The 25,861-nt window shown below is 37.6% G+C and overlaps 1 protein-coding gene across 3 annotated transcripts in view; it reads right to left on the bottom strand.

Annotated features, from left to right (window-relative positions):
- C2H8orf34 (chromosome 2 C8orf34 homolog) overlaps positions 1 to 24,538 on the bottom strand; it is a 141,171-nt gene extending 116,633 nt beyond the window's left edge. For all 3 annotated transcript variants that reach the window (XM_026843370.1, XM_026843371.1, XM_026843372.1), the window contains exons 1-4: positions 24,397 to 24,538; positions 23,296 to 23,427; positions 14,748 to 14,876; positions 288 to 316 (exon numbers count right to left, since the gene is read on the bottom strand). In XM_026843370.1, the coding sequence (XP_026699171.1) occupies positions 288 to 316; positions 14,748 to 14,876; positions 23,296 to 23,427; positions 24,397 to 24,538 (432 nt within the window). The remainder of the gene's footprint in view (positions 1 to 287; positions 317 to 14,747; positions 14,877 to 23,295; positions 23,428 to 24,396) is intronic.
- Between the last annotated feature and the right edge of the window lie 1,323 nt (positions 24,539 to 25,861).

Raw genomic sequence — 25,861 nt, 5'->3', positions numbered from 1 at the left:
TTAAGCAAAGATGGTATCAAGAATCAAAGCATTTCTATGGCCTCACTGAGAGTCTCAAAGTCAGTGAGATTTTTTTTTTCCATAGCTGACAGCCCATTCTGGATCCAGCTCTTAATGTATCAGTGTAGACCATACTTACCCATATAGCTTTCCATACCCAAACTTCCTCTGAACCCAACAGAACTGAAGTGTGTATGCCAGGACAGGGAGATGCAGCTCTCATTGCCCAAAATTATCACAATCATCTGTCTTTTTGTACTGTTAATTAGGCATACAGTAAATCTTACCTTATCAAGCTCATCAGAAATAGCAATGCCTGAAAACAAAACAGACATTAAAAAATAAATTTAGAAACATTGTTTCTATAAACGTCTTTTACTACAGTAAGTAAAAGTAAGGTTTAATCTGAAAAGTTTACATATTGTTCTCTTCACACTGCTGTACCGTACAATGCATCTATCATACTTTGTTCCATTAGTGAAATTACCTGGAAACAATATACTCTTAACTTTCCTCAGCTGCAAAATTATCAAAATGAGTTTCCAAAAACAATGGAAATGAAAACAGCAGATGTTCCAGTAAAGTGACAACATGATTAAGTATACTTCTACCTGCTTTCTAAAATTAAATCTACACATAATATTTACATATGGACACATATTATGCAAATCTCACCCTGACCAGCATGCAAAACATCATGCTGCAATTACAGGGCAACATGGACATGACTCCTCTCTTTCTCCATGGTTCAGTGTAGAAATGATTCTATGAAAACAGATGGAATTTAAAGAGAGGAAAATCTCAAAGTAAAATTTCACAATAGAATGCAAAACAGTTTTTCTAAATCCCCTGAACAAGAAATTTTTTATTTGCTCATCCTTTCTGATGCCTGCCTGAGGCTTTCCTATGCTTACTTCCATCAAGTCATCTAACTCTTTTAACTATGACTGTCCTGTAGCACATTGAATATGCACAGCTGGTCTCAATCTTTAGCACATTTCCACACCCCAGTAATATCACACAGAGAGATCAAGTAATCATACATTTAATACTATTATGTTGAAAATTCTGAAATATTAAAGCAAAGCCTTTCCCAAGTTCCTATGAGGTTTGATAAGAAACAATTCCAGGTCAGAAGTTCAATTCAAAAACCAAAGACAAGGACCTCCTTGTGGTGAAAATAAATTGGAGAAGTAGCCATGCATAGGAAGAACATGCACTTGAAAGTTGTTTTCTAATTATAATGTTATCAAGAAAACTTTTTCCAATGAATGCAAGAGATGATACTGCAAAATATGTAGTATTGCCTGAGCGGGGAGTTAGTCATTCTAAAATCACACTAAAGATTGCAGCATTGTAAGTTTATTTCCATGATATTTTTATTTCTTATTATTTGGTATAACATAACTACATGAATTCTTTGGTTATTTACTGTATCTTTAATCATTAATTCTATATGGCTAATTCTCAGTTTAGATGCCTTCTTTATATCAATGTCTGGTATAGAAACAATGAAGTGCTAGAACAACTCCAATTATAAGACCCCATCAACACATAAGAAACATGACAAGAATATTTTCAGTAATTCAATAGGTCTAAAATAGATTATATTGAAAAAGATCCATTTTGCCCAACCCTTCCATCCCTCACAGCTATTAACCTGTTTTAATAACCTCATGCTTTTATTTAGCCTGGACAATACACAAATACCCCTACAGTATAATCAGCAGGTTGTACCAATGTGAATCATTCAACAGGACTTTAATGTTAATGTGTTATGAATTACCCTGTCTAAGCAAGGAGCTTTGGCAGCAACTCAGGGAGAAAAGGAGAGTTTATGGCCTTTGGAAGATGGGGCAAGCCACTCACAGTGATTACAAAGATGCTGTGAGGCCATGCAGGGCAGAAATCAGGAGGTCTAACGCCCAGCTGGAAATTAATCTGACTTCAGCAATCAAGGACAACAAGAAATGTTTCTGTAAGTATGTGAGCAGCAAAAGAAAGACCAGAGAGAGCCTCCATCTCCTGCTAGACGCTGGAGGAAACATGGTAACAAGTGATGAGGAGAAGGCTGAGGTGCTTAATGCCTTCTTTGCCTCAGTCTTTAATAACAAGAAAAGTTGCACTGAGGGAGTCCAGCCTCCTCAGCCAGATGACAGAGACTGGGAGAACGACCCCCCTGCAATCAAGGAGATAATCAGTGACCTACTGCATCACACAGACACACACCGTCTATGGGACCGGATGGGATACACCCGAGGGTGCTAAATGAGCTGGCTGGGGTGCTTGCCAAGCCGCTTTCCATCATTTACCAGCAGTTCTGGCTGACCGGGGAGGTCCCGACTGACTGGAAATTGGCCAATGTGACAACCATCTATAAGAAGGGCTGGAAGGCTGATCCAGGAAATTACAGTCCTGTCAGAATGACTGCAGTGACTGGGAAGCTGATGGAGCAGCTCATCCTGAGTACCCTCACACAACTTGTGCGGCGCAACCAGATGCTCAGGCCCAGTCAGCGTGGGTTTATGAAAGGCAGGTCCTGCTTGACAAACCTGATCTCCTTCCACGACAGAGCGACCTGCTTATTAGATGAGGTAAAGGCTGTGGATGTAATTTACCTTGACTCCATTAAGGCCTTTGACACCGTTTCCCACAGCATTCTCCTGACAAAACTGTTTGTGACATGCATGGGCACATGCTTCACTGAGTAAAAAACCAGCTGGTTGGCCAGACCCAAAGAGTTGTGGTGAACGGAGTTAAATCCAATTGGCGGCCACTCATGAGTGTTGTCCCCCAGGGCTCGGTTTTGGGGCCACTCCTGTTTAACATCTTTATTGATGATCTAGACAAGGGGATCAAGCACACCCTCAGTCAGTTTGCACATGACACCAAGTTGGGTGGGAGTGTTGATCTGCTCGAGGGTAGGGAGGCTCTGCAGAGAGACCTGGACAGGCTGGAGCCATGGGCTGAGGCCAACTGGAGGAGTTTCCATAAGGCCAAATGCCGGGGGCTGCCCTTGGGCCACAACAACCCTCAGCAGCGCTACAGGCTTGGGGAGGAGTGGCTGGAGAGCTGCCAGTCAGAGAGGGACCTGGGGGTGTTGATTGACAGCCGGCTGAACAGGAGCCAGCAGTGTGCCCAGGTGGCCAAGAAGGCCAATGGCATCCTGGCTTGTGTCAGCAATAGCGTGGCCAGCAGGGACAGGGAAGGGATCTGACCCCTGTACTCAGCACTGGTGAGGCCGCACCTTGATTCCTGTGTTCAGTTTTGGGCTCCTCACTACAAAAAGGACATTGAATGACTCGAGCGTGTCCAGAGAAGGGCAACGAAGCTGGTGCAGGGTCTGGAGGACAGGTTGTATGAGGAACGGCTGAGGGAACTGGGGATGTTTAGTCTGGAGAAGAGGAGGCTGAGGGGAGACCTCATCGCCCTCTACAGCTCCCTGAAAGGAGGGTGCAGAGAGCTGGGGATGAGCCTCTTTAACCAAGTAACAAGCAATAGGACAAGAGGAAATGGCCTCAAATTGTTCCAGGGAAGCTTTAGACTGGATATTAGGAAGCATTTCTTTACAGAACATGTTGTTAGGCTTTGGAATGGGCTGCCCAGGGAGGTGGTGGATTCCTCATCCCTGGGGGTGTTAAAAGTCAGGTCAACATAGCACTGAGGGATATGGTGTAGTTGGGAACTGTCAGTGTTAGGTTAACTGTTGGTCTAGATGATCTTCAAGGTCTTTTCCAACCTTGATGATTCTGTGATTTGGTGAATTTCTTCAATCTCCAATGGCATTTACTACAGAGAAGGTTACTGCATTCTTGGAGGTAGTAAGAAACTAATTCAAGGCTCTCTTTATCTCAATTTGAAAACCTCATTCCCATCAAACAGCTCTCCATCACATTGGACGTATTTTGCATAACCAAGGTCAATCCATTTGGCAACCACAAATGCCCTCTAAACAGACCAAATACCTTTCCTCAGCAATTTCCCATGATGTTAAGACAGCTCATTTTGTTTTAATATGGGTTTGTTTCCTCAGACTGGAGGTTGCTCTCCTTTTCTTCTGTTTTCACAGATGTTCTGTGAATGGGTCTTTGAAACCTGGGAGCGGACGCAATTTTTCCCAGTGCTGACTTACTCATTAAAAATATTTATTTTCAAGAAAAAGAAACTACAAAATATACTCTCAGTAATAAGGATCTTTATGTTATAGCTGAGCCCCATTAACATTAACAAAACTTCATTAGTTACTGATAATACAACTCCACTAGCAGAAACCAGTTTAAATTAACCCATAAAACGGTGGGTGTAAAAAAGCTTCTCATTTTCTTCCAAGATACTACTGCACCACACTTTTAGTGTGTGCCCACTCTTACAATTTTTCTTTTGCAGTTGCCAAACTGACAAAATATCATAGCTGAAGTTGACAGGACAGCAGACTTGCACCCTTGCGTGCAGTAGACAGAAAATCACAACAGTGAGGTCATTTTTTGGGTACAGATCTCCGGTGGAATAATATGGACTCTGCTTTTCACAAAGTATTCCCTCTGAAAAATCAAACTCAATGCATATTTACTGTAACTTTAAAAAAAATAATAATAATCAAACCACCTTAATCAGTATCCTGAGAACACAACTAGATATAGTCAAAACTAGTATACAGCAGTATTCAGGATTTCTGTTATTCTCTTAAAACCTTGGCACACTCCTGACTTCTGGTAGTCAAATGGGTTACTGACAGTTAGTTTATTTTCAAGTAATAAATTGAAAATTTAAAATAGTTGAATTTCTACAAAGTAATAGTAACAATAGTTTCTATCTCCAGTTCATGTAATTGCTAATACCCAGAGATCAGCATTTTTTTAAAAAGAAAGCCCTCTTTTCACTTGTTTTTTATATTTAACAACAAATAACTGTGCTCTCTGTAGCTTGTATAGCTATGCTCAGTTTTTTCTCTGTGGCTTTCATACAGTGTAAAAGAGGCAATATAAATTTTTCTTTTTATGTATTCTAAATAGGAAAATGTCACTGTAAAAAAATCACAGAATACTAGAGGCAAAGGGACAGTCTATTCCATGAAAATACTCTTAAAACAAAACAGCTATGTTTCAGGTTTAGGTAAAACATCCACAGGTGTAGCTAAAACATCCGTACACTAAAACCTTTTTACCTAACAATTTAGTCACTTCCTCAAACTGTAGACTTTTTTCATAACTTAATCCCAATCAAATCTCTAATACCAGAAAAATTGACACATCTAGTTTATTCAAGCCTGATTCCAATGGCTTTGTTCGAATATAAGTTACTACAAATAACTATTTCTGACATCCCTCAGCTTAAACCTTTAAAGCCTGACTCTGCATGACAGTGAACAGAGAAGGGAAGTTTTAGAGCTGCTTCATCATTGCTCTGCCTCAAGTAACTGAACAGCGGACAAGAAGGACACTGTTGAAAAAGTTCTTCTGCCTTAGCTGGGGAAAGTCTTCTGACAGAAAAGACAAATCCTTTTGAAATAAAGTATGCTTTACCTTTTCTCTCAGAGCAGCTATTTGTCACAAACATTTTCTATAGTTTTCTATCATACTATGATTGACAACTATACAAAAGTACTTTTTGCAATGAGAAAGAGCACTGTTCAACTAATAGGGGGAGAGGTTTGCTTGCCACCATCAGCTAAGGCTCATAGACAAGGTTTACAGTGGGAATTAGTTAGGTACCTACCAATTTTATTTCTTTAAAAATCCTCCCTTTTACAAGTAATTAAGGGTGCTGAATTTTGATCAGGCATCACAAGTACCCAGCCCACTCAGCTGTGTGGTGAATTACACAGACATATTCAGGGCACTTGTTTCTACTTTTGAGGGTAATGACCCTCTGTGCTGTAAGAGTGCTGGAACAATAAAAGAATTGGTCTGAACATGCTTTCACAGTCCTTCAGAAATGTTCCACAGCCATAACTACTGCCATCTCTGATGAGCAACGAATCTGGAGTGGGCCTGTTCATGCTAGCACAGCCTTTCTCAACTGGAAAACTTTGATCTTGTCAGTAGCTTGGCTTTTGAAGAGAACTGTAAGAACAAGGTACTCTCTGATTGCAAGAAAGGTCTGGCACACTAGGATTAAATGAAACATGAGTACCAGACAATGTAATAACAACACAGCTTCTTAACACTTACTATATTTTAATTACTATTATCATGCCTACATTAATCAGATTGCACAAAAGCATATCTCATATTAGCCACGTAACTTATAGTTTTTATACCTAAAATATTAAACCATGTCTGTCATGCCTTTTTTAAAAATTAGCATGGATTGTTAAAACCACTCTTTACACAATTATCCTAGATCTCTGTTCCCAAACTTCTATCCCTATGGCAATCTGCAGCAGCACAATGGTACAAAAAGAGAAATAAAGACAATGATTGTTACAGCATTATAGCATCTCTGATGCAAAATCCACCTCCCAAAAATGTATCTGCACCATTTTCTAACAAATTAAAATTCTTTTTGAGTCTAGAATGAGTATCTTCCACAGTAAAGACTTTCTGCTTAGGACACTCTGTTTAATTTCTAGTTTATCAGGAAATTAACTTTCTTTCAAAAGAGAAATGAACATTGTTAATAACAATTCCATGAGTCTCAAAAATGCCTAGTTCTTTCATATGCAGTTCTTAGAAGAGCTTTATTTGTTGCCACACTCCTGCAACAAACACAATTAATCCAGTACTTAATGCCTCTCCACTAAGTAGTATTATTTCTCTTTGAAGAGTGATTTTTAGACTTTGATGTTCTCAATTCAACAGCATAAAATTAATTTTCAAAACAATAGGCACCACATGAGTTCAGGTCTTTTTGTAATGGCAAATCATAAGATCCCTGCCTGCTGCATTATTCCCAATCAGCTTTACAGTAGCTTAAAAACTTGCAATATCTTCATATGCTATCCACACCTGAAATTATAAAATAGATGTTCTGATAAGAAGGAAAGTTTTGAAACTTAGAGACATCTACCATTTTTTCTTTTATTTATGGTCCTTAAATAATTATGGGAAGAGAGAATACAAAATAAAAATTGGTTGAGATTTAAGACTTACACCTTTCTAAATGCACAACATACATCTGACAAGTCCGATGTGTACCCAGTCATAAGAAAATAAAATGCTACTACTTTGATGTATGCCAGATTACCGTTATTCAGCTCAATGGGAGCAAATCATTTATGTATTTTCCTAAACCTCCAGAAGATGGCCACAGAGCTCCCAATAGCCAGTTTTCCTATTTGCCAAAGTCTTCTGGATTTCACATACGGGTTTTGAGATAGAAAGTTTAGACATACTATGACAAGCCCAGTGCAACTCTGACTAACTTGACAAAATTCATTCTCAGAATTGACCTAGGCCAAGGAACTTGTGGATGCCTGGACTGTCAACCTCATAGTGCACCACAGGTTCTGTAACAAACTCCAGGACAGAAACAGCATTGCTATTCTACCATTATTAATACTGCAGCTTGGAGCAGGATCACAGGAATACCGTATCATGTATCAACTGCCCAGCAGTTAACTGTCCCAATACATTCTCCTATACATCGTAAATCAGGGTAAGCATATGTTCCCTCACTAGTGGGACAGGCCATCTCAGCCATACTTGCATTTCCCATGGCAAAACCTCATGCCATGCTGCAGCTGGCAGCATAATAAATTCTAGCCCCTGTGCCTGTTTGCACCACATATTAAACAGAAGGTGAACTGAAATTATTTCACCCCATCCTTGGATTATAAAGGACATAAAATCGTTGCTCTGGTTGCACCAAAGCACTTCCCCTAGAAAACACGTACACGAAAACTAAACCAGTTCCGTCATTTCTGTACAGGAACTTTATAATAGATATATCATAGACTGTCATAATAGATATTCTTGTATTATTTCCTTTACTTACATTGAGTCATTTTACAACTTTCGAAATTGGACATATTACTTCCAGTAGTAACTCGGATTTGCTGTGAACACATATTGAATTGAAACCTCAGAGTTCTTGTCAAGGAGGAGCATATGACCTTATATTATTATACAGCTATGTATCAAGTTTCTCTAGCGGTATCCATCTTGAATTAGTATAATACTCCTCCTAACATCTAGCCATAAAAGAACAAGAGGAACAGTGTCATCTACAAGGCACCACACATCAACATAACAGCACACTATATATCAGTATAGTCACTATCTAGGAAACATGGATTTAATCTCTCCTCCCCCTGGTGGCTTTAAAAAAATTGAAAAACATTAATCCCCAGCAACAGAATTTATGCTTTAGACTTGCAGCACTTCTATATCTAAATTTCTTATTGGCTTCAATGGACAATACAGGTTTCAGGATTAGGTTTGGTGAGCAATGAATTAGGCAAACAGAAATAAAACGCCAAGTGCCCACCAAATATTATGTCCGAGAGACTCTCCTAGGCCAAGGTCATCTCAGAAGAAACTAATTAACACTGTAGAATCTGTCAGAATTCTTGATTTTAAGGAAAAATGTACAATGCAGTAGGTTGATTAAGGTGGGTAGCCCACAATGGCCAGTAGCTATGGACAGAGTCACAGCTCACCCTTCTACTATCCCCCGAATGTCAACCCTGCTCTATGAACTAGGAAAGTACCATATCTGACACGACAGGCATACAAACTCCAGTTCTGTAATAGCACTCTGCAAGAGAAACTTTTAGCAAGCCAAATACTGTTACAGAAAAGGACACCGTAACTCAAAAAGAGACTCTAGTCCTGAAACTTAGAGTAGGCTAGGTCAGAATAGTGAATACTTCCACAAAGGTAATTAAAAATTTAACATCTGTAGGGAAAAGATACTTATAACTGAAGTAACAGTGATCTCCCAGCCATATAAACCCCACTTTATAATTAAATAGCAATTATTATGTTCACATTCTTCCTGTTTCAATCTCAGAAAAATATCATTATTTTGTATTATTACTCATACATCACACTAAAAGCAAATGGATTTTATAAGCAAAGGCAGTATCGGATAACAGCTGCAGTACTGAGATAAAATTATCTTTCTTAAAGGTTTGATTGAGCTTATCTAAAAATGTCGATCTCAAAATAAATCACAAACATTGATCTCACACAAGAATAACACAATTTTAAAGTTCAGTCTGAACAGAAGAAAGGAAAAATCCTCTACAGAATACTGATGACTAGTTTTGTGGTTCAATTAGCAAAACATATTCAGGGCTAAATGCAAAACTGATCATGGATAAGTCATTTTTACGAACTAAAGTCCATTTCAGATCAACAACTGTCTATGACTGAAAAAAAAATACAAAAGTATTATGTCTTAAAACAATGCCCCTCATGAGGTGATTGATAAGTCTAGTTACATGTCATGCAGGTGTGCATTCGCAGCTATATCATCATCATCAGAAGTGCCTGGTTTCAGTGGGAAAATTCAGATGTCCCTGATAAATGTTAATGGCATTCTATTCAAGTACATCTTCCATAACCACAATGTAAGTCATCAGTGGTTTCCTATAGTGTACAAGCTGCTAAATGAAACCCCACTCTAATGTGTTTCAGAGACTGCTAAATACGTTGAAGTAGTTCATGATGTATATATTAAACTTGTCACATCCCACATACTCGCAGGTTCATCCACAAAACTGAGGACATGATTTTAGCGGTTTAACATATTCTGATCTTTTTTTGAACTAGTTCTACCCTTATTGTTATGAGAATTTTACTCTTGTTCTTATCTTCTTCCTCATAAAAGATAAACAGAACATAGGCTTTTACGTTTCACTATTGTATCTTTTCCTTGAAGGGTAAGATCATGCTTACCTTTTTTAAGCTATGCATAAACATCAACTGATTCTAACATTATGAGAAATAACTGACTGAGATACTCTGGAGGGACTGAAGAGATCTTTCATTTTTGGAGACATTCAAGAGCTATGGACATGGTCCAGGACAGCTGCCTGTAGGTGGCTGTGCTTGAGCAGTGGAGTTGGAACAGATGACCTCCAGGCATACCTTCTAACCTCAACCATTCTGTGATTCTATGATTCTCTATGGTTTCCAGCAATATTTCTGATTAGTTTGTAGATGGCTTTCTTATTTACTAATTATTTATTTACTGATTACTCCCCTTCCAAATTAAGAAACCAAAGAGTACTTTTTTTCATATTGGTTATAGCTAGATACCATTATTTCTAGGATTTCCTCCAACTAGCTGACCTAGATTGGTTATCAAATAGCTTTGGTTAATGCTAACTTACTACCATTTGCTGACCTTAAAATGTCCACTGAATTCAAAGCATGATAATTGTGTCTCTTCCCCTCTGATTTGTAGTATACACCTGGCCTTTACAAGGATTCAAACATTACTAACAAAATGATGGTTATTTCTGTTTCAAGGATATGTGTAATTATGAAAAAGTACCAATCTCACAGTAGAACACATTAAGTGTCATCGAATGCTGTTACCATGCGTAAACCAAAACTCACACATTTTCAATATGCACCCTAATCCAAACCGTTCACATAAAAGACAAAGTTGTTCAAAGAGCAGGCAGACTTCACACCTACTTTGCAGCAAGCCCTTGCTGATTTAGTCCTCTTTTTTTTCCCCACTCAAAACACTCATAATTCACTGTTTTCCATCTCCTGTTATCTATTCTTCCATCCTCAGAAGATGGGGGGTGAAGACAGATATATTCATGAGCAAGATCCTTAGCTATACAGGAGGTTTTAACTGTCCTTAGAAGGCAAACAGGCCAGACAGGGAAATACAGGAGCATACATCTGAAACAACATGGAACTTTTCTTACTTATGCTCAGCTGAAGAAGATAACAGCAATAAAGATGAGAGACCTTGCAGTCAAAGAAAATGAAACATGCACAAGTGAAATGCAGTATATTCAGGTATGTTGCTTCATAAACCAACATCTCCCCTAAATAGTTCATTTGACAGTTCAAAATCTGCTTCAGTGACACACAGCTGATTGTAGAAGCAAATGAAACTCAGGTTTCCCACACTGGTAGGCCTCTGGAAAACAGTACATTTAAATCACCAAGCTCCAACACACTTAGACCATAATTATGGCAATACTCTTCTACAGTCTCTCAGAACTCACAAGATACTTCTAACATTGAGTGTGAAGCCACTCTTGGTTTCTCAGGATCTACTGCAGCACAGAATTACTCACATATTGTCTTAATAGGGCTTGGGAGGATTCAGTTTTAATTGCTAGGAGGACTGAACATAGGAAAGACCAGACATCCAAATGCCTGAATCTCACTTTCCAAAGCTTTCAGACAGTTCTAATTTTGTGTGAAGTGCACAGGTTTGTCTCAAAGCAAAGGTATCTAGACTGCACAGTGAATGAAGCAATAGCAACTAATTTAATTCCCAGGCTGTGTCAGCTGCATAGCAGGCAATGAAGTCCAAGAAACTCACTACATGATCCAAAGCTTATCTATAAAAATGGAAATTAATTCCAGGACTTGGTGGAAAACTCACGGAACTTCAAACATCTGGTTTTATGTGGCACTGTTCTTTTTTAAAATACTGAAGAATGAAGTGAGAGAATGCTGTAAAAAGCCACTGATACCACACTGTGTTCATTTGCAAATTCAACTATTTGTTTGAGCCTGGTGTCTGCTCCATAGTGCTTCAAAACAAGAGTAGTATCAAATGCAGCATGAGAGTCATAAACTCAACAGACGTGCTTGCAAAATCAAAAGTACTAACTAGCTTGCCCCAAGGAAGCATTAACATTGCAGAAGGTAGCGACAGGACCTTGTCATGTCTTTTGTAAAATTCACCACACGGGATGGATGCTTGTTGGGGTACAGCACAAAATGAGTTTCACGTGTCATACTTTTAAAGTTCTAGATGTGTGTATTCATTGAAACCCTGTAAGATATTTTCTTATGTGCAATCTGTATTCTACCTTCAGGGGAACAATAAAACCACATTTATTTTCAAAATTATACTTTTTCTTTATTTCCAAACTTTTCACATTTTTCAGTTTGCATTTTTATATCATCCTAAAATATAAGAGATCATGGCACAGGACAGATTCATTTCCTGAAATGCTCTGAAAATCAAGAGTACAAAAACTGGAAAAAAGGACATACATCTTAAAATTAATCTGACGTGTTTAAATGATACAATCAAAAAGGCTAAAGTGCGAAATGAGTAACAACTATCAAAGAACAAAAAAAGCCACAAGAGAAGGTACTATATATACACTAGAAAAGGAGGACAAAGTAAATTACATCAAAGAGAAGAAAAGCAAATAACAGATGATACAAAGAAATCCCAGTGTTCAATACTTTCACTGCTTCAGTCTTTACAAAAAAAAAAAAAAAAAATGTGGCCAGATGCTTAATGCTAGTGATTTTAAGAGGAAAAACTGAAAGTCAGATGACAGAAAACTGAAAGATATTCTGATAAGTTAGATACATTCAAGTTGGCAGAGTTTTGTGAAATTCACTCTAGAGCACTTAACTAACTAGCTGAGGAAACCTCTACTCCATTAGCAACTGTCTTTCAGGAATGGAGCAGACAGAAAAGGGCAAATACCATATCTATCTTTGGAAAAGAAAAAGGGAAGACATGGGGAACTACTAGCCAACAAGCAAGAATATTTGACAGAACTGTTAAATAAACAATTTAACAACATCTAATGGACAGGAAAGGTGTTAAGAACCAGGTGAGTAATTTATCAAGAATGAATCACATCTAATCAGTCTAATTGCTTTCTCGACAGGGAAGCTTGCCTAGTGGATAAGAGGAGGAACTAGATGTAAAATACTTCGGCTATAATAAGACTTTGTTTACTGTTCTAGGTGATATTCCAGTAAACAAATTAGAGAATTACATTCTAGGTGAAATGACTGCAAGGTAGATCAACACCTGGTGGGAAAAATGCACTTACTGAGTAGCTTTCAAGTGCTGGTTGTCAGATCTGAAATGGAATCATGAAGAGGTCTGACAATATTTCCATTAATGATCTGGATGAAAAAATAGAGAGCACATTCATGAAAGTGACCTTGGTATCAGGCTGCAAGTGATTTAAAGCACTCTGGGGGTATGATTAAAATTCCATATTATCTTCATAAATCAACAGAAAACATCAAGTACTAGCAAGAAATAGTGAAGAATGTTTCATTTGTGAAATAACCATGAAAAGCTGATTCCAACAATGCTGATCAGGTACATACATCTCCAGTCCAAGTGTAGGACCCAGAAGAGCTGCAGTGTTTTGCATTCCAGTTAGAAAACTTTGTGGCAAAGAGAGGTACAGAATGCTGCAAGCTGTTTTAGTTATAAGGAAGCCAGAGCTCAGTGGAACCTACACAGTATTCACAAGGAAAGACAAAGATGTAGGATTGAAGAGTGGATTTAGTCCTTTATTACTGAACTCTTGCATCTGATTGGTTTGCATCTCCAGACAGTGAATAAATAACCCTTACTGAAATTTAAAAAAAAAAAAAAAAAGTTTCTGTATCTGTGTTATGCTTCGTTACAAGCCTCTAAAAGACAAAGGCTTGAAAACAACACTCGCACCCATCACAGTAACACGGTCAAGCAATAGTGGGGCTGCAAATTAGAAACCCTGATCAGAGGTGGTTTAGCTACTTAGAGGCAGACAGACCAATTTACTAGAAATGTATTTGCAAACTTTGTATTTGTAACTGTACTACTATAGTTAGTATAAATATGAAACTTTCTCAGAATATAATTGTGATCAACCTTAAAGATTTGGGAGACAGAATTTGGGCAAAATAGTTCCGGGTATTTGACGAAATTTGGAAAAATGCTGAATCTCAAAATTCTCCACAAAACAGATCTACCATTCTTCATTTACCTCTGTTTCTGACCTCACCATCTGCAATTTCTCCAGTGAATTCAAGAAGTGCCATGGATAAAATCTGATGAGAGGATAAAGTATTTCTCATTCAAATGTCTCCCACACCATGCCATACTTACTTTCCATGTACTATGGCAGAGAGTACTTTTCATACTTTGATAACTATTAGTAGTGTTTGCTCCCACCAATGTACATCAGAATTCTCTTCTACAGGGAAAAAACCCCAAGAGTTATTCCTCATCATACGCAGAGTAATTCTCAGAGCTACTCCTTACATAAGCATGCTATTTTTAAACACTGCTCCTGTTTGACTATGTCCTTTAAGGGATAATACTGGAGTTTTGTTATGAAATAACTGGCTACCATGTTTCTGAATATTTATTTTGAGATGCTTTAAAATATTTCTTTGAAGTGTTTTTGAAAACTGGAAGGAATTAATTGGGGTCAAGGATACAAAATACTTAATTGTTTTTCAATGACTGATCTGATCTCCATCAATAACATTAAGGTTTCACAAAGGCTAATCCAATCTATTGCTACCACCAAAAGGAGCAGTCTCACTGCAGCACATTCCCACCATTTTCCTTAAACCAGTCGCTTGTGTTGATCTCTTGATGAGCTAATTCAGCTCACTAAACTGGCAGAAAACTAATGTACCAAAAAAGGATGTGCAGGGGAAGTAGTTTCATTCAGCAGGAGAGCTGCTAAATTATCTCAGACATCCTGTAAATCTCAACAGGAATGTAACTGCTGATGTCAATGAACTTGGTCTTTACTGAATAGAAGACCACCTTCTTAATATATACTTCCAAATTACAATTCAGTCTGCATGGTTACATTAAGAAACTAAAATCAATCAACTTACTGCGAGACAGATTCTCAAGGGCTTTTCCAAGTTTTTTGCTCTCTTGAAGAATATGATTTAGTTCATCAAAATCATGGTTCTCCGGTTTTGTCCTCCAATCCCATTTAGGATGCTCTATTGACCTTGGCACTAAATATACACAGATATATAGATGAAGTTTAGATTTGGTAGCTCGGACTCCTAAGTAGAAAAAAAGCTGCACAATGAGTTTACAAGCTCAAGTAGCTTCAGTGGAAATTACTTAACTATCCTCCCAGTTTAACAGCTGGAAATACTTTCTTTGGTCAATGTGAAGTAAAAATGAAAACTTCTATGAACAAATACATAATTGGGATGATTCTTGCAACTGAATTAATTGTTAAACACAAGTAATTAATATAAACAATTAAAAACAATAAAAATAATGCAGTAATAGAAAAATGTAATAAAAATATTGCATATGAAGGTACTTAATTACATCAAAACAGAATTCTATGTCCTAAGGGCCAATAAGGAAAAATGTCAAAATGAAAATGAGTAACTGGTACTTTTGGCTTTGCTAGCCATTTTAGCAAAAAAAAATAAATATTTTCTACAAAGCTTTTAAAACAACATATATATACACAATTTATTTTAAAAAAAAATCATAAAGTGTAGACAGCATAGTTAATAAAAACAGTGAAACAAACTATATCCCTACTGTTCATTCCATATAGCCTATAATCTTTATTCCAGTACTTAAACTCGATCTGTGGGAAGCACAGCTCTGAGCTAACAATCTCCTACTCATTATCTATTACCAAAACTTTTGATTTAATTTTAAAATAACAGTTTCTCAACTGCTGAACTAACTTTACCTACAATGTCAGGGAAGACGACAAGGATTTTCTGGGATATGTAGAACCCACATTGAACAGAGCTGCACTGACCAGTGTGAGCATTTTGAACGATTTGTAGAAATGAAAACAAAACCAATGCTGTCTCTGAAACTGCAGTTTAACATGTTCTTTGAACTAAGTGATCTGCTGCCTTTGCCACCAAATGTATTTGTTGATTTGTCTCCAAACACAGCATTACTGTGCTGAGAACTGCACATGTTGGTGTGAAGATGATGATACCTAGTCCACATTCCCAACAAAAAGGACCAGTTGCATTTATTAATGGTTGCTATCTATACACTTAAAAATAATTTCAAAAACAAAGCCTATAATGTCCAATATACCCTGGGCAGCTCTGAAATTTTTATTTACTATTTTGACAGCTGTCAACTAATTTATGCTTAGAAATTTCATTACATGCCAAGAAGGAAACTTGCAGACTCCTACAGATCATGCAAAAAAAGTGGTATCATGATCATCTGGAATTTCAGAGTGCTTTTATGATGGTATGGGGAAATTATGCTCAGACTTCAAGTTCTGGTAGCTATTACAAAATGTGTTAAGTAACTGTTGCTATTGAAATTTGCTTATTGCTGACTTCCCTCTGCTCCACTTTGGATCAACTCCACAAGTGAAAGTTAAAAGTTAAACCAATAGCCATCTCTTCCAGGTAAAGAAATGGGACAATGGTATGTTAAGTCCTTCTGTCACAAAGAATGTGATTCCATTCCATCTCCCATAGACATAAGCCATCTTCAAACTGGACATCTGTACATAGCTTGACAACCCAGAGTATGTTCAGATCTGTAACTCCTACTCAGGAACCTGGGTATTATGGAAGTTAATATCTCAGACTGCAATTTCAGACATTCTCAAAGACGGAAGACAAAGGAGACATTAAAAAGGACCTACTGAGATAAGAGTAGGAGAAGAGAGAGACACAGGAAGCCTCAATAAGGAAGAGGGAAGAGAGGGAAGTTGGAGTGTCACAGTCTGGTTCTGCTTTGTGTTCAAAAAAGACAAGTCATGTATTGTCTTCTGAAGACAATAATGGAAATAATGAGCTATGGTGGTTCCTAGTGAATAGATACAGACTAGCTTCTGCTGATGGACAGCTTATAGTTTTTGTTGATACTTAAATGTCAATCATTTAATTCATAATTCCCTGGTTAAGAAACCACTACGTTCATTATCTAAATTTTTGTGCCTCCATCCACAGATCCTAGCATAATTAACCATTCACAGAATGCCTCCATTCGTAGACCCTAGCACAACTTCAGTATTTCTCATCCTTTTTCTTATTTACAGAAAACAAAACGTACCATCTCGCATTTTTTCTAAACTTTTACTAACTGTAAAAATAAGTATTTAGCAAACTAGAAAGGAAACTCTGAGGTGTCTATTTTCACCCAGTCTTATATTGAGATCACATGCTCCTTTACTGTCATCTCACGCTTCTTCAGCCATCTCATCTTCTCCCTTCAGTGTACCAACACTATATTCTACAGCATCACTCACTCTAGCCTAGTAGCAGTTTGACAACTTTTCTTTCCATGATTATACTGAATTCACCACACTCCATAAATCTCACAATAGCACCAAAATACAAACAGGCAATAATTTAATACAGTAGAACCACGTACAAAGATGACCAAATGTTAGAGCTTCCAGGTTGCAGAAAATTTCAACAAGCTGTAATTTGATATCATGTCAACTTGAAACCAACTACATTTTCAAAATACCAAAGGATAGAATTTTTGAAAAGCTATACAATTTTGAAATAAAATTTGTAATGGGACAGAAGCTGAGTGAAACAAACATAATTTCTACTCAACAACTGTGGAGCTTCCAGCATCATCAACTGCAGAGTATACAGACCAACCTGCATCAGGACAATGAGAGTATCAAGACCCTATCCTTGGAACGTAGACAAACTTGCTCGAGAGACAATGATCTGGTCCCTAGTTTCAGAGAAATGTCCCACAAACACAGGAAACTTGGACTGCATCTCACTAGATGGATGGTGGGAAACCAGTCAAAAATAGCATGGAAATTTGCTCTGCATGCTGGTGTACTGCAGTCTGTGTTTCAGTGAAGCATTTCATACTTCAGAGAAAATGTATCCAAACAGATATGCTGTCATGGAACATTACTGAGTTTCAATAGAATTTGTTTCAACAATGAGTTTGGCTCATTCTATTGAGCCAAAACTGAGGGGGAAGTTAAGTAGAATTAGAACTGACAAATTTTTTTTGCTTCTAAAGAAGACATAGTTGTTCTTCCTTACCTACTCTTCCAACTAATGAATAGATACTAAAATTAAAATCTATTTCATTACATCACATGGCATGTGTCTGTCCTTTCAAAGTTCATTTTCTGCTTGCTTAAAAATGTTTTTAAAATATAAACTTGTATCTTCCCAACTATAGGATCAACAACCGCAAGTCATTTTCAAAAGGATGGCTTCATGTGAAGCATGCAGAACTCTTTAAAGACTATATGAACCTCCCTTGAGACCTTTTGAAATACATGCTCCACTTCTGTAAGAAGTCCATCATATATCATTTCCATGCATATGTCACTACACACCTAGTGAAATCCTTTCCCAATATCTTGACTCTCTTCTTTATTATATTCACTAATTTCTTAAAATCATAGCATCAGTAATTTTAAAATCTCTCATCACACTACCTGCCTCAACCTCATCTCTGTTATTTGAGAGTTTTATATAACACTTAGTCTTGAAATTTTTCTCCTACAATTCTACATCTACATCATAGCATTTGTATATGAATATTTAGGTTTTCCCTTTACGGAGCTGAGATTTCCCCATCTCATCTTAGAAGACTTCAAAGGCATGTTTTCTAGTATTTCTGATTTTTCTGGTGGCACACCCCTCCAACAAATGCCCATCAGATTCATTCACAGATGTGTTATGAATTCTGTCACAAATCAGCAGACCTTTATTTTCTACTGGATGATGGTACAAGATCAGTACTCTTTTTATCTACATATACATGTCTTTTCAAGACAGAATCAGATCAGTTTCTCATTTAATCCTACACTTCAATAATACATTGTATGACCATCTCACAGCTCAAAGAACAAAAATGTGGGGTTATTATTGAGCATAAAATTATTAATGTATTTAAATCTCACAATAGTATGCAGATTAGAGTTCTGTGATAATACCACCAAACTGGTTTCCACAGTACCTGGATATTAAAAGGCTAAGAGAACCATGGCCTACAGTCCTAGACTGACCAAAGGCAATTAGAAGTACACAACATTGTAACTCTAAACGGGATATGGTGAGAATGGTGAACTGAAGCATGGTGAAAGGATGATTTGTGATCTGATTTAATATGGAGGTAGTGAAGAGATCAACCTACTTTGCCTAAAAGTAGCTAGCTGGGAAGCAAGAAGTCTGTTTCACAAACTATTTAGAAACTTCCAGATTTTTTGTTCTTCAAATACAGAATGTGATTATCTAAACATTTCATTACATATATTTATATATACACAAACACACATGCACACACAGTAGGAGCCCTTCACACACTTCAAGCCTCTTCCTTGCCAGACAGCAGCAGCACCTTCTGCTTAATTCTGGTTTTGCACACACCAAACAAGTGGTCCAATCCCTCAGATACCACAGTTTCTTGTTTGTGCATTTATTTCAGGTGCAGCTGAGGCAGAAGGAGGAACTGGAGGAGTCTGCAGTAAAAAGTTTGAATGTATAAGGAAGAGATCTGTGCAGGAATAATATGCACACTGCAGTCAACATCAGCTTTGCTGAAGGAAAAAAATATTTCCTAATTAAATAAATCAGAGAGAAAGTCTTTAGGTCTCAGCAGGCCCAAAACATTCTGTTTCTCAGGTGAGTCCTTATTACCTCTTTGGAGAGGCTTTGGAAAAAAAAATGTACAAGACGACTCAAAAATGTTTTGAAGTACAAGCTAAAGGCACAAGACAAATGGAATATGCTGTGCACGTCTCGACAGAGTAATAAACAGCTTCTGAACATACTTGCTTTCTGCTGATCTGAGTGATTGAAGGGGTATACAGTATCCACTGACGCTGACATAGAAGTGGCCAAAAAAGTCAAAAAAACATCAGTATTAATTTGGTTGTTGGCAGAAACTAAGGAAGATATGGCAAAAAGGCACATGGCTGAAACCAGCCTCTGCCATAACAATTTTTTAAAATGCAGTGCAAATACACAAGGTATTTTCAAAAAGTTGCAGAGAAGTATTTGTGGGGGTAAGTCCCAAAAATAATAGGAGGAATCAAAATTTACAACAGTGGTATGGACAAAATTATAGGAAAGGGCATAAAACAGAAAAGCATGGAAGTAGAGGATAACTGGGCTGGAAAGGACATCTGAAAGTCTTCTAGCCCAACCTGCCACTCAAAACTGGACAATTAAGGGCAGGTTAGTCAGACTATCCAACTGAGTTTTGAGCATCCCCCAGGATGGGGATTCCATGGCCTCTCTGGACAATCTGTTTCAGTGTTTGACCATGCTTGCAGTATAATTTTGTTGCCTCTTGTCCTCTCACTACACACCTTTAAGAAAAATTGGCTATGTCTTCTCTACCGACCTTCAGTTGATGGTGACAACTAAATCTCCCCTTAGCTTTCATTTCTTCAGGATGAACAAACAATTTCCTTCAGCTTTTCCTTGTCTATCACATATTCTAGCCCTTTCATCATCTTGGTGGGCCTCCACTGGACATGCTCCAGTACACATCATCATCTATCATGATGTACTCTAGATGCCATCTCAAAAGTGTGAAATAAACACTGATGGCTATATTCTTGCTAACGCAGCCTCGTATGCAGCTCACCTTCAGTGCTGCAAGAGCACAGAGCCACAGCTGGTTCGTATTCAAGTTCTTGTTCATCAGCACCCCGGATCTTTTTCTGCAAAGCTATTTTCTAGCCATTCAGACCCTAGTTTATACTACTGCTCAGAGTTATTCCATCCAAGACGCAGGACTTTGGGTTTGCCTGTGCTGAACTTCATGAGGTTACTCTCAGTACATTCCTCAATCCTGATGAGGTCCCTCTGAATAGCAGCCCTGCTACCCAGAATACAAACCACTTCCCACAATTTGGTCTCACCTGTAAATCTAAGAGCACATTCTACCTCATCACCAAGGACATTAGGAAAGCCTTTGAAATGGTATTGGTCTCAGTGCCAGTCCCTTAAGCATGCCACTAGCGATAGGCTTTCCAACTGGACTTTGTAGTGTCAGTCACAATCCTTTGAATCCAACACTTGAGCCAACTTTCCACACATCTTCTTGTCCACTTATCCAGTCCATATCTCACCAACTGAGTTACAAGAATACTATGGGAAACAAAGGTTTTGCTAAAGTCAAGGTATTAAACATCCACTGCTCTTTCTCTAATTACAGGGCCAGTTATTCCATTTAAGAGGGCAATCAAGTTGATCTGATCAGTCACGTGTGGTCGGATAAATTCATGCTTGCTGTTCCCAATCACATTTTGCTGCTTCTTGGAGCTGGGAACACGTTCCAGGAAAATTTGCTCACAACCTGTCCAGAAAGTGAGGTTTGGCTGATCGGTTTGTAGTCCCCAAAGTCTCCTCCTTGCCTTTACTCAAAATCAATGCAACCTTTGCCTTTTTCTAGTCATCAGGAAATTCCCACAGTCATCATGATCTTTCAGTGATGATAGAATTGCCTTGCAATGACAGTAGTCTCCTCTCTCACCATGTTCAGAAAGAATCCCATACAGTGCCATGTATATATGTATGTTAAATTGCCTTAAAAACACACTAATTCTATCTCCCTCTGTTGTGAATAAAGCTGCACTCCCAAAACTCTGCTGCTAGACTTAGGGACTTGGGTATCTTGAGAGCAAGCCTTACCAACAGAAGAGCATTATTAGATGCCCTTCAGTCTACATGGACAGATCCTTGAGTCCAGTCTTTTCACAGATGTATAAATCATTTCCTTGTTTGACATGTGACCTGGTAGTTTAGAGTGCCCAGCCTCCTCTTTGTCCTCTCCTGGGACAACCTACGGAGCAACAAGCATGACACTTGTAGTAGGCACACAAATGAAGGGAATGACATCACGTCACACTACTACCTGGGATAAAGACTGAGAATTTGAGATCTCTAGGAGATGGCATAGAAGTTACTTGACATGTATGACAGGGTCTGGAGTGCAAGTACAGGGAGGGAGGAGAACACAGTATGACGACAGGAACAGCTCACAACACCCTCGGCCACTGCTTCTAACAGTGTATCTCCATAAATTGCTGTTATCCAGCAAAAACTGTTAGATTAGACACAGATTATGAGTGACTATGACTGTTTCTCTGAATATCCCTATTTAATCTTGAAAGTGAATTAAAATCCACATGTTTCTTTTGGACTGGATTAAAAATTCATGTGCCAGTAGAGAGGTACAGTGGAACTGATAATCAAATTTCAGTCTTTTGAAGCAGGGGATGTGCTTGATGAAGAAGAAACAGAGACACATGCTCCATTTCCCAAAAAAAATAATCCACAGATCTTGCTAGGACAATACAGTCCTGAGTAAAGTGTGCTATGAGACACAGCTACCTGTAAAGCTGTTTTTCACTTGTTACAGTTATTTATTCTCAATTAAAAAGGTTTCATAATTACCCAAAAGCACAGTGTCTCTATTTATAAATCTAACATGATTTACTTTACCCATTGCTGTGCTATATTTTGACCTACTGAGGCCACTGGGAGATTTTTTTTGACGCCACTGTAGTCTAGGCTTCCCCATCTTGCTTTTAGAGGAGAGGTGGCAAGCCTTCTATTGCAGCATACTACATATCTCTGTTCTCATTTAGTCCACCTAATCACACTCCAAATTATTAAAAACATTTGGCTATTATAAAACTTTCAAAAATCTACAATAGTCAACAGAAGTAAATAAAATTTTGCAATTTATTTTGGAGAACAAATCTTGTATACACACTTGCATGTGTACCTATATATATACACACATGTATGTATGTATATTGTGGATAGATTTGTGTAAAAAAAAATAAAACATTTAAAAAAAATCAAGCTTTAAAGTTAAGTTTCTTCAATAGCCAGTACACAGGAAACACTATATTTCATTAAGGCTTGTTGGTTTTGTTTTTACTACTTCTGTTTTACAGGTCATTGACAATATTCTCTTCAGTCTCTACTTCTATTCTGCCTTTTCTTTCAGTGTACATTTAAATTCCTTCAGCAGCTCTCAGAGCAGTACACCTGTTGTGCTGACACTGCCCCCATATCTTGAATAGTATCTGTTCATAAATCATAGTTTTACATTGCCTGGCCCACTGAAAAAAAATATCTATTAGGACCAATATCAACAGAACAGATTTTACACATGCAAAATGGCCAACTAAAACATCAAATCATAATCTCTATATGAACATAAAATTGTGCATGACACCCAGATATTATTCTATGTTTTTATTTATCAAGAATTCTATCTGTAGATGACAACATAGGGTATTATTAAATATATATAATTCAACTGAAAGTGAAGCAAGAATCAATCTAACATATATATCCAGCCATTTCAACTGCTCATAGTTTGCCTTCCATTTTAATCTTATTTCAACAGAAAAACATACTATGGGTTTGGAAGCATGCATGAATTAATAATGCAGTGAAGCTTTCTTACATGACTTGGACTCCGGTGATGGTGGAGAAATGTTGGACACGGCAAGGTCGCTCTTTGACTTTTTAGGCTTTTTTGCATTTACCTGCCAAGGTTTATCATAACTTCTAAAGTCTCTCCTTGTTCCTTTATTTTCTGTTAAAAGAGTGGAATCAGGCAATTATAACATTGGCAGGGTTATTTTTCAAAGACTTAATAAATAATTAATCCAGAAAAAAACAAGACCTATCAGTCCAAATTGGTCAGTTCTTTTTGTTATATTTCTGATTTATACTAAATTTCATAATTTTTTTTCCATTTCCTAAACATAAAAGTTTGGATATGAATACATTTTTCATTAAAAACATAATGCCTTATTTTTCTGTTATGAATAAGTCCTTAACCTCCATTTATTCTTTGACTGCCTATGCTTAAAACTTTACATTTGATAGAAAGAAAAAAATGATATGTCAGGCAACTAACATTCTATCAGCAACTATTTGAGATCTACTACAACCTGAGACAGATCATTGGTCAATTTTTGAATACAAAACCAACTTTCTCATAGTAGCTTGTACCAGAATAGCAAAGCTAAAAAATCTACTTTGGAATCAGAGCAGATATTATTTCAGAAATTTTTTTATGCTTCTTAAGATCTACAATCATAAATTATTCACACTGGAGTTTATAAAGTAGTAATAGGATCTTCTCATTAAGTGTTGCAATAATGGGTTGTTAAAAAAGTGTATTACTGAAGAAAATATCTCCATAGAGGCTAATCTCAGGTGCAAATACGCCACAGGAAGGAAAAGGAAAACAAAGCAAAGGGAAAGGGAAAGCAAAGAGGACAGCAGTGAAATCAAGGGATGTTTATATGCACCTTCTTTCTCACTGAGACTACTTCCACACTGTAACTATGACCCATACTCACATGATATGTACAGAGGCTGAGCTGATAGCCAACATATATATTAAATTCAGTATTTACCAAACAGGATTTATTGTGCATGCTCACAACCACAGAGTAGTACCTGTTCAGTAGGCACACGTGCATCCAGGAAATCATGGATGAAAATGTGGGAAGATTATACTGGAGACCAGCCCTTTTCAGCATACAGAACATACCTGATGTTTCACTCTCTGCCCAAAGGGCAGCAGAGCCAGACAACGTTCTCTGAAGCTGACTGCGGTTCCCCTGTTTGGACTGAAGATGATCAATTAGAAATGGAATTGGCTGGTCAGGTGTCTCTGTTATCAGCTTGGTCATCAACTCCTTTAGAAAATTAAAACAAAACAAAAAATTAGTGGGATATTGCACCAAAACTAATCTTACATTTAGCAAAAATAAAGGAGCATTTATAAAGGAAAAGCCTGTATCCAACTTTGAAGAAAACAGCTAGAAACACCCATCTTCTCAAACTACTGCTAGCTTTGTCCTATGAAGTGTTCATTCATGTTTGAAGTGCTTTTAGTCTATACTGTCACTTATCCACTAGAACTTACGTTAAACAACCCAACACCCGCTACCTGCTCAAATTCACCCAAAACAATCTGAATACTGTTCATTTAACCATTCAGAACAACCACCTTTTCAGAGCAGTGAGCAGCTTCTCTCTGACCCATATGTTCAAGTTTCTTCTCATTGGAAACTGGTGTGTCAGGATGGTTGGTGCATTTTTGATCTCACCCACACAAAGAACAGTAATCTGGTTAGACTATGCATTTGTATCTGGGAACTACAAGGTCTGATCAAACTGGCAGACTTTTTTTTAAACCAAGTACTCCAAACCAGTATTGTATAGACATGAGCAAATTATTTATCACAGTATGGCAGACTGTGACAGTATCACAGACATGGACACAAAAGCAATGTCAAGAGGAAACCATCTCCTATGCCATCTGTGCATTGATAGTATCTAATTGCTGTCACACCCCCTGGCCTTGCAGGGCTACAGAAAGAGAATCTGTCCACATTGCTGCTGAGGTTCTTCTGGCTCCTTACACACAAAACACAGATTAGGAATCCAGAAAGAAGCTATGGCTCTGTGCTGGGCACAGAGGAAATCAATGACTAATGTGAGAGGTGACCCTGAAATCCACATAGTTCCACAGGAAATCTGTGGCTGCCACTGCCAAAATAAAAAGGCAACACAGAAGTAACAACATCAGGACAAAAACCTGGGTAAATTATTAAAAGCTTTTATTCTTTCTTCATCTATCCCCAAGCATAAATTTTACCATAACTTACACACACTTAAGTCTATCTCCACTTCCATCTTTTTCACACACTTTCATTTAATAAAATAATTTTTTCAAATATCAGTAGTAACTCGGTATTGCCATCAGTTAATTTTGTTGGAAACAGACACTTAAGAGGGAGAATACCAAATAACAGTAAACATGAGTAACAGCATGCAGGATTATAAAAACACAGCAAGACTTTCTATTCTTTTTATTCAAGTAGTGGTATTAACAATTAAGTGAAAATGAGACAGAAACAAGCTTTCCATTGTAGAAATTTAACTTCAGAAAACAAAAAGGAAAAAACATGCCCAGTCTCACGTCTTGTGAAGACATGATCACTTGTGGC

Source organism: Athene cunicularia, assembly GCF_003259725.1.
Source record: "Athene cunicularia isolate RWA chromosome 2 unlocalized genomic scaffold, athCun1 chr2_part1, whole genome shotgun sequence".
NCBI lineage: Eukaryota > Metazoa > Chordata > Aves > Strigiformes > Strigidae > Athene > Athene cunicularia.
This window is presented reverse-complemented; position numbering and strand designations above follow the sequence as displayed.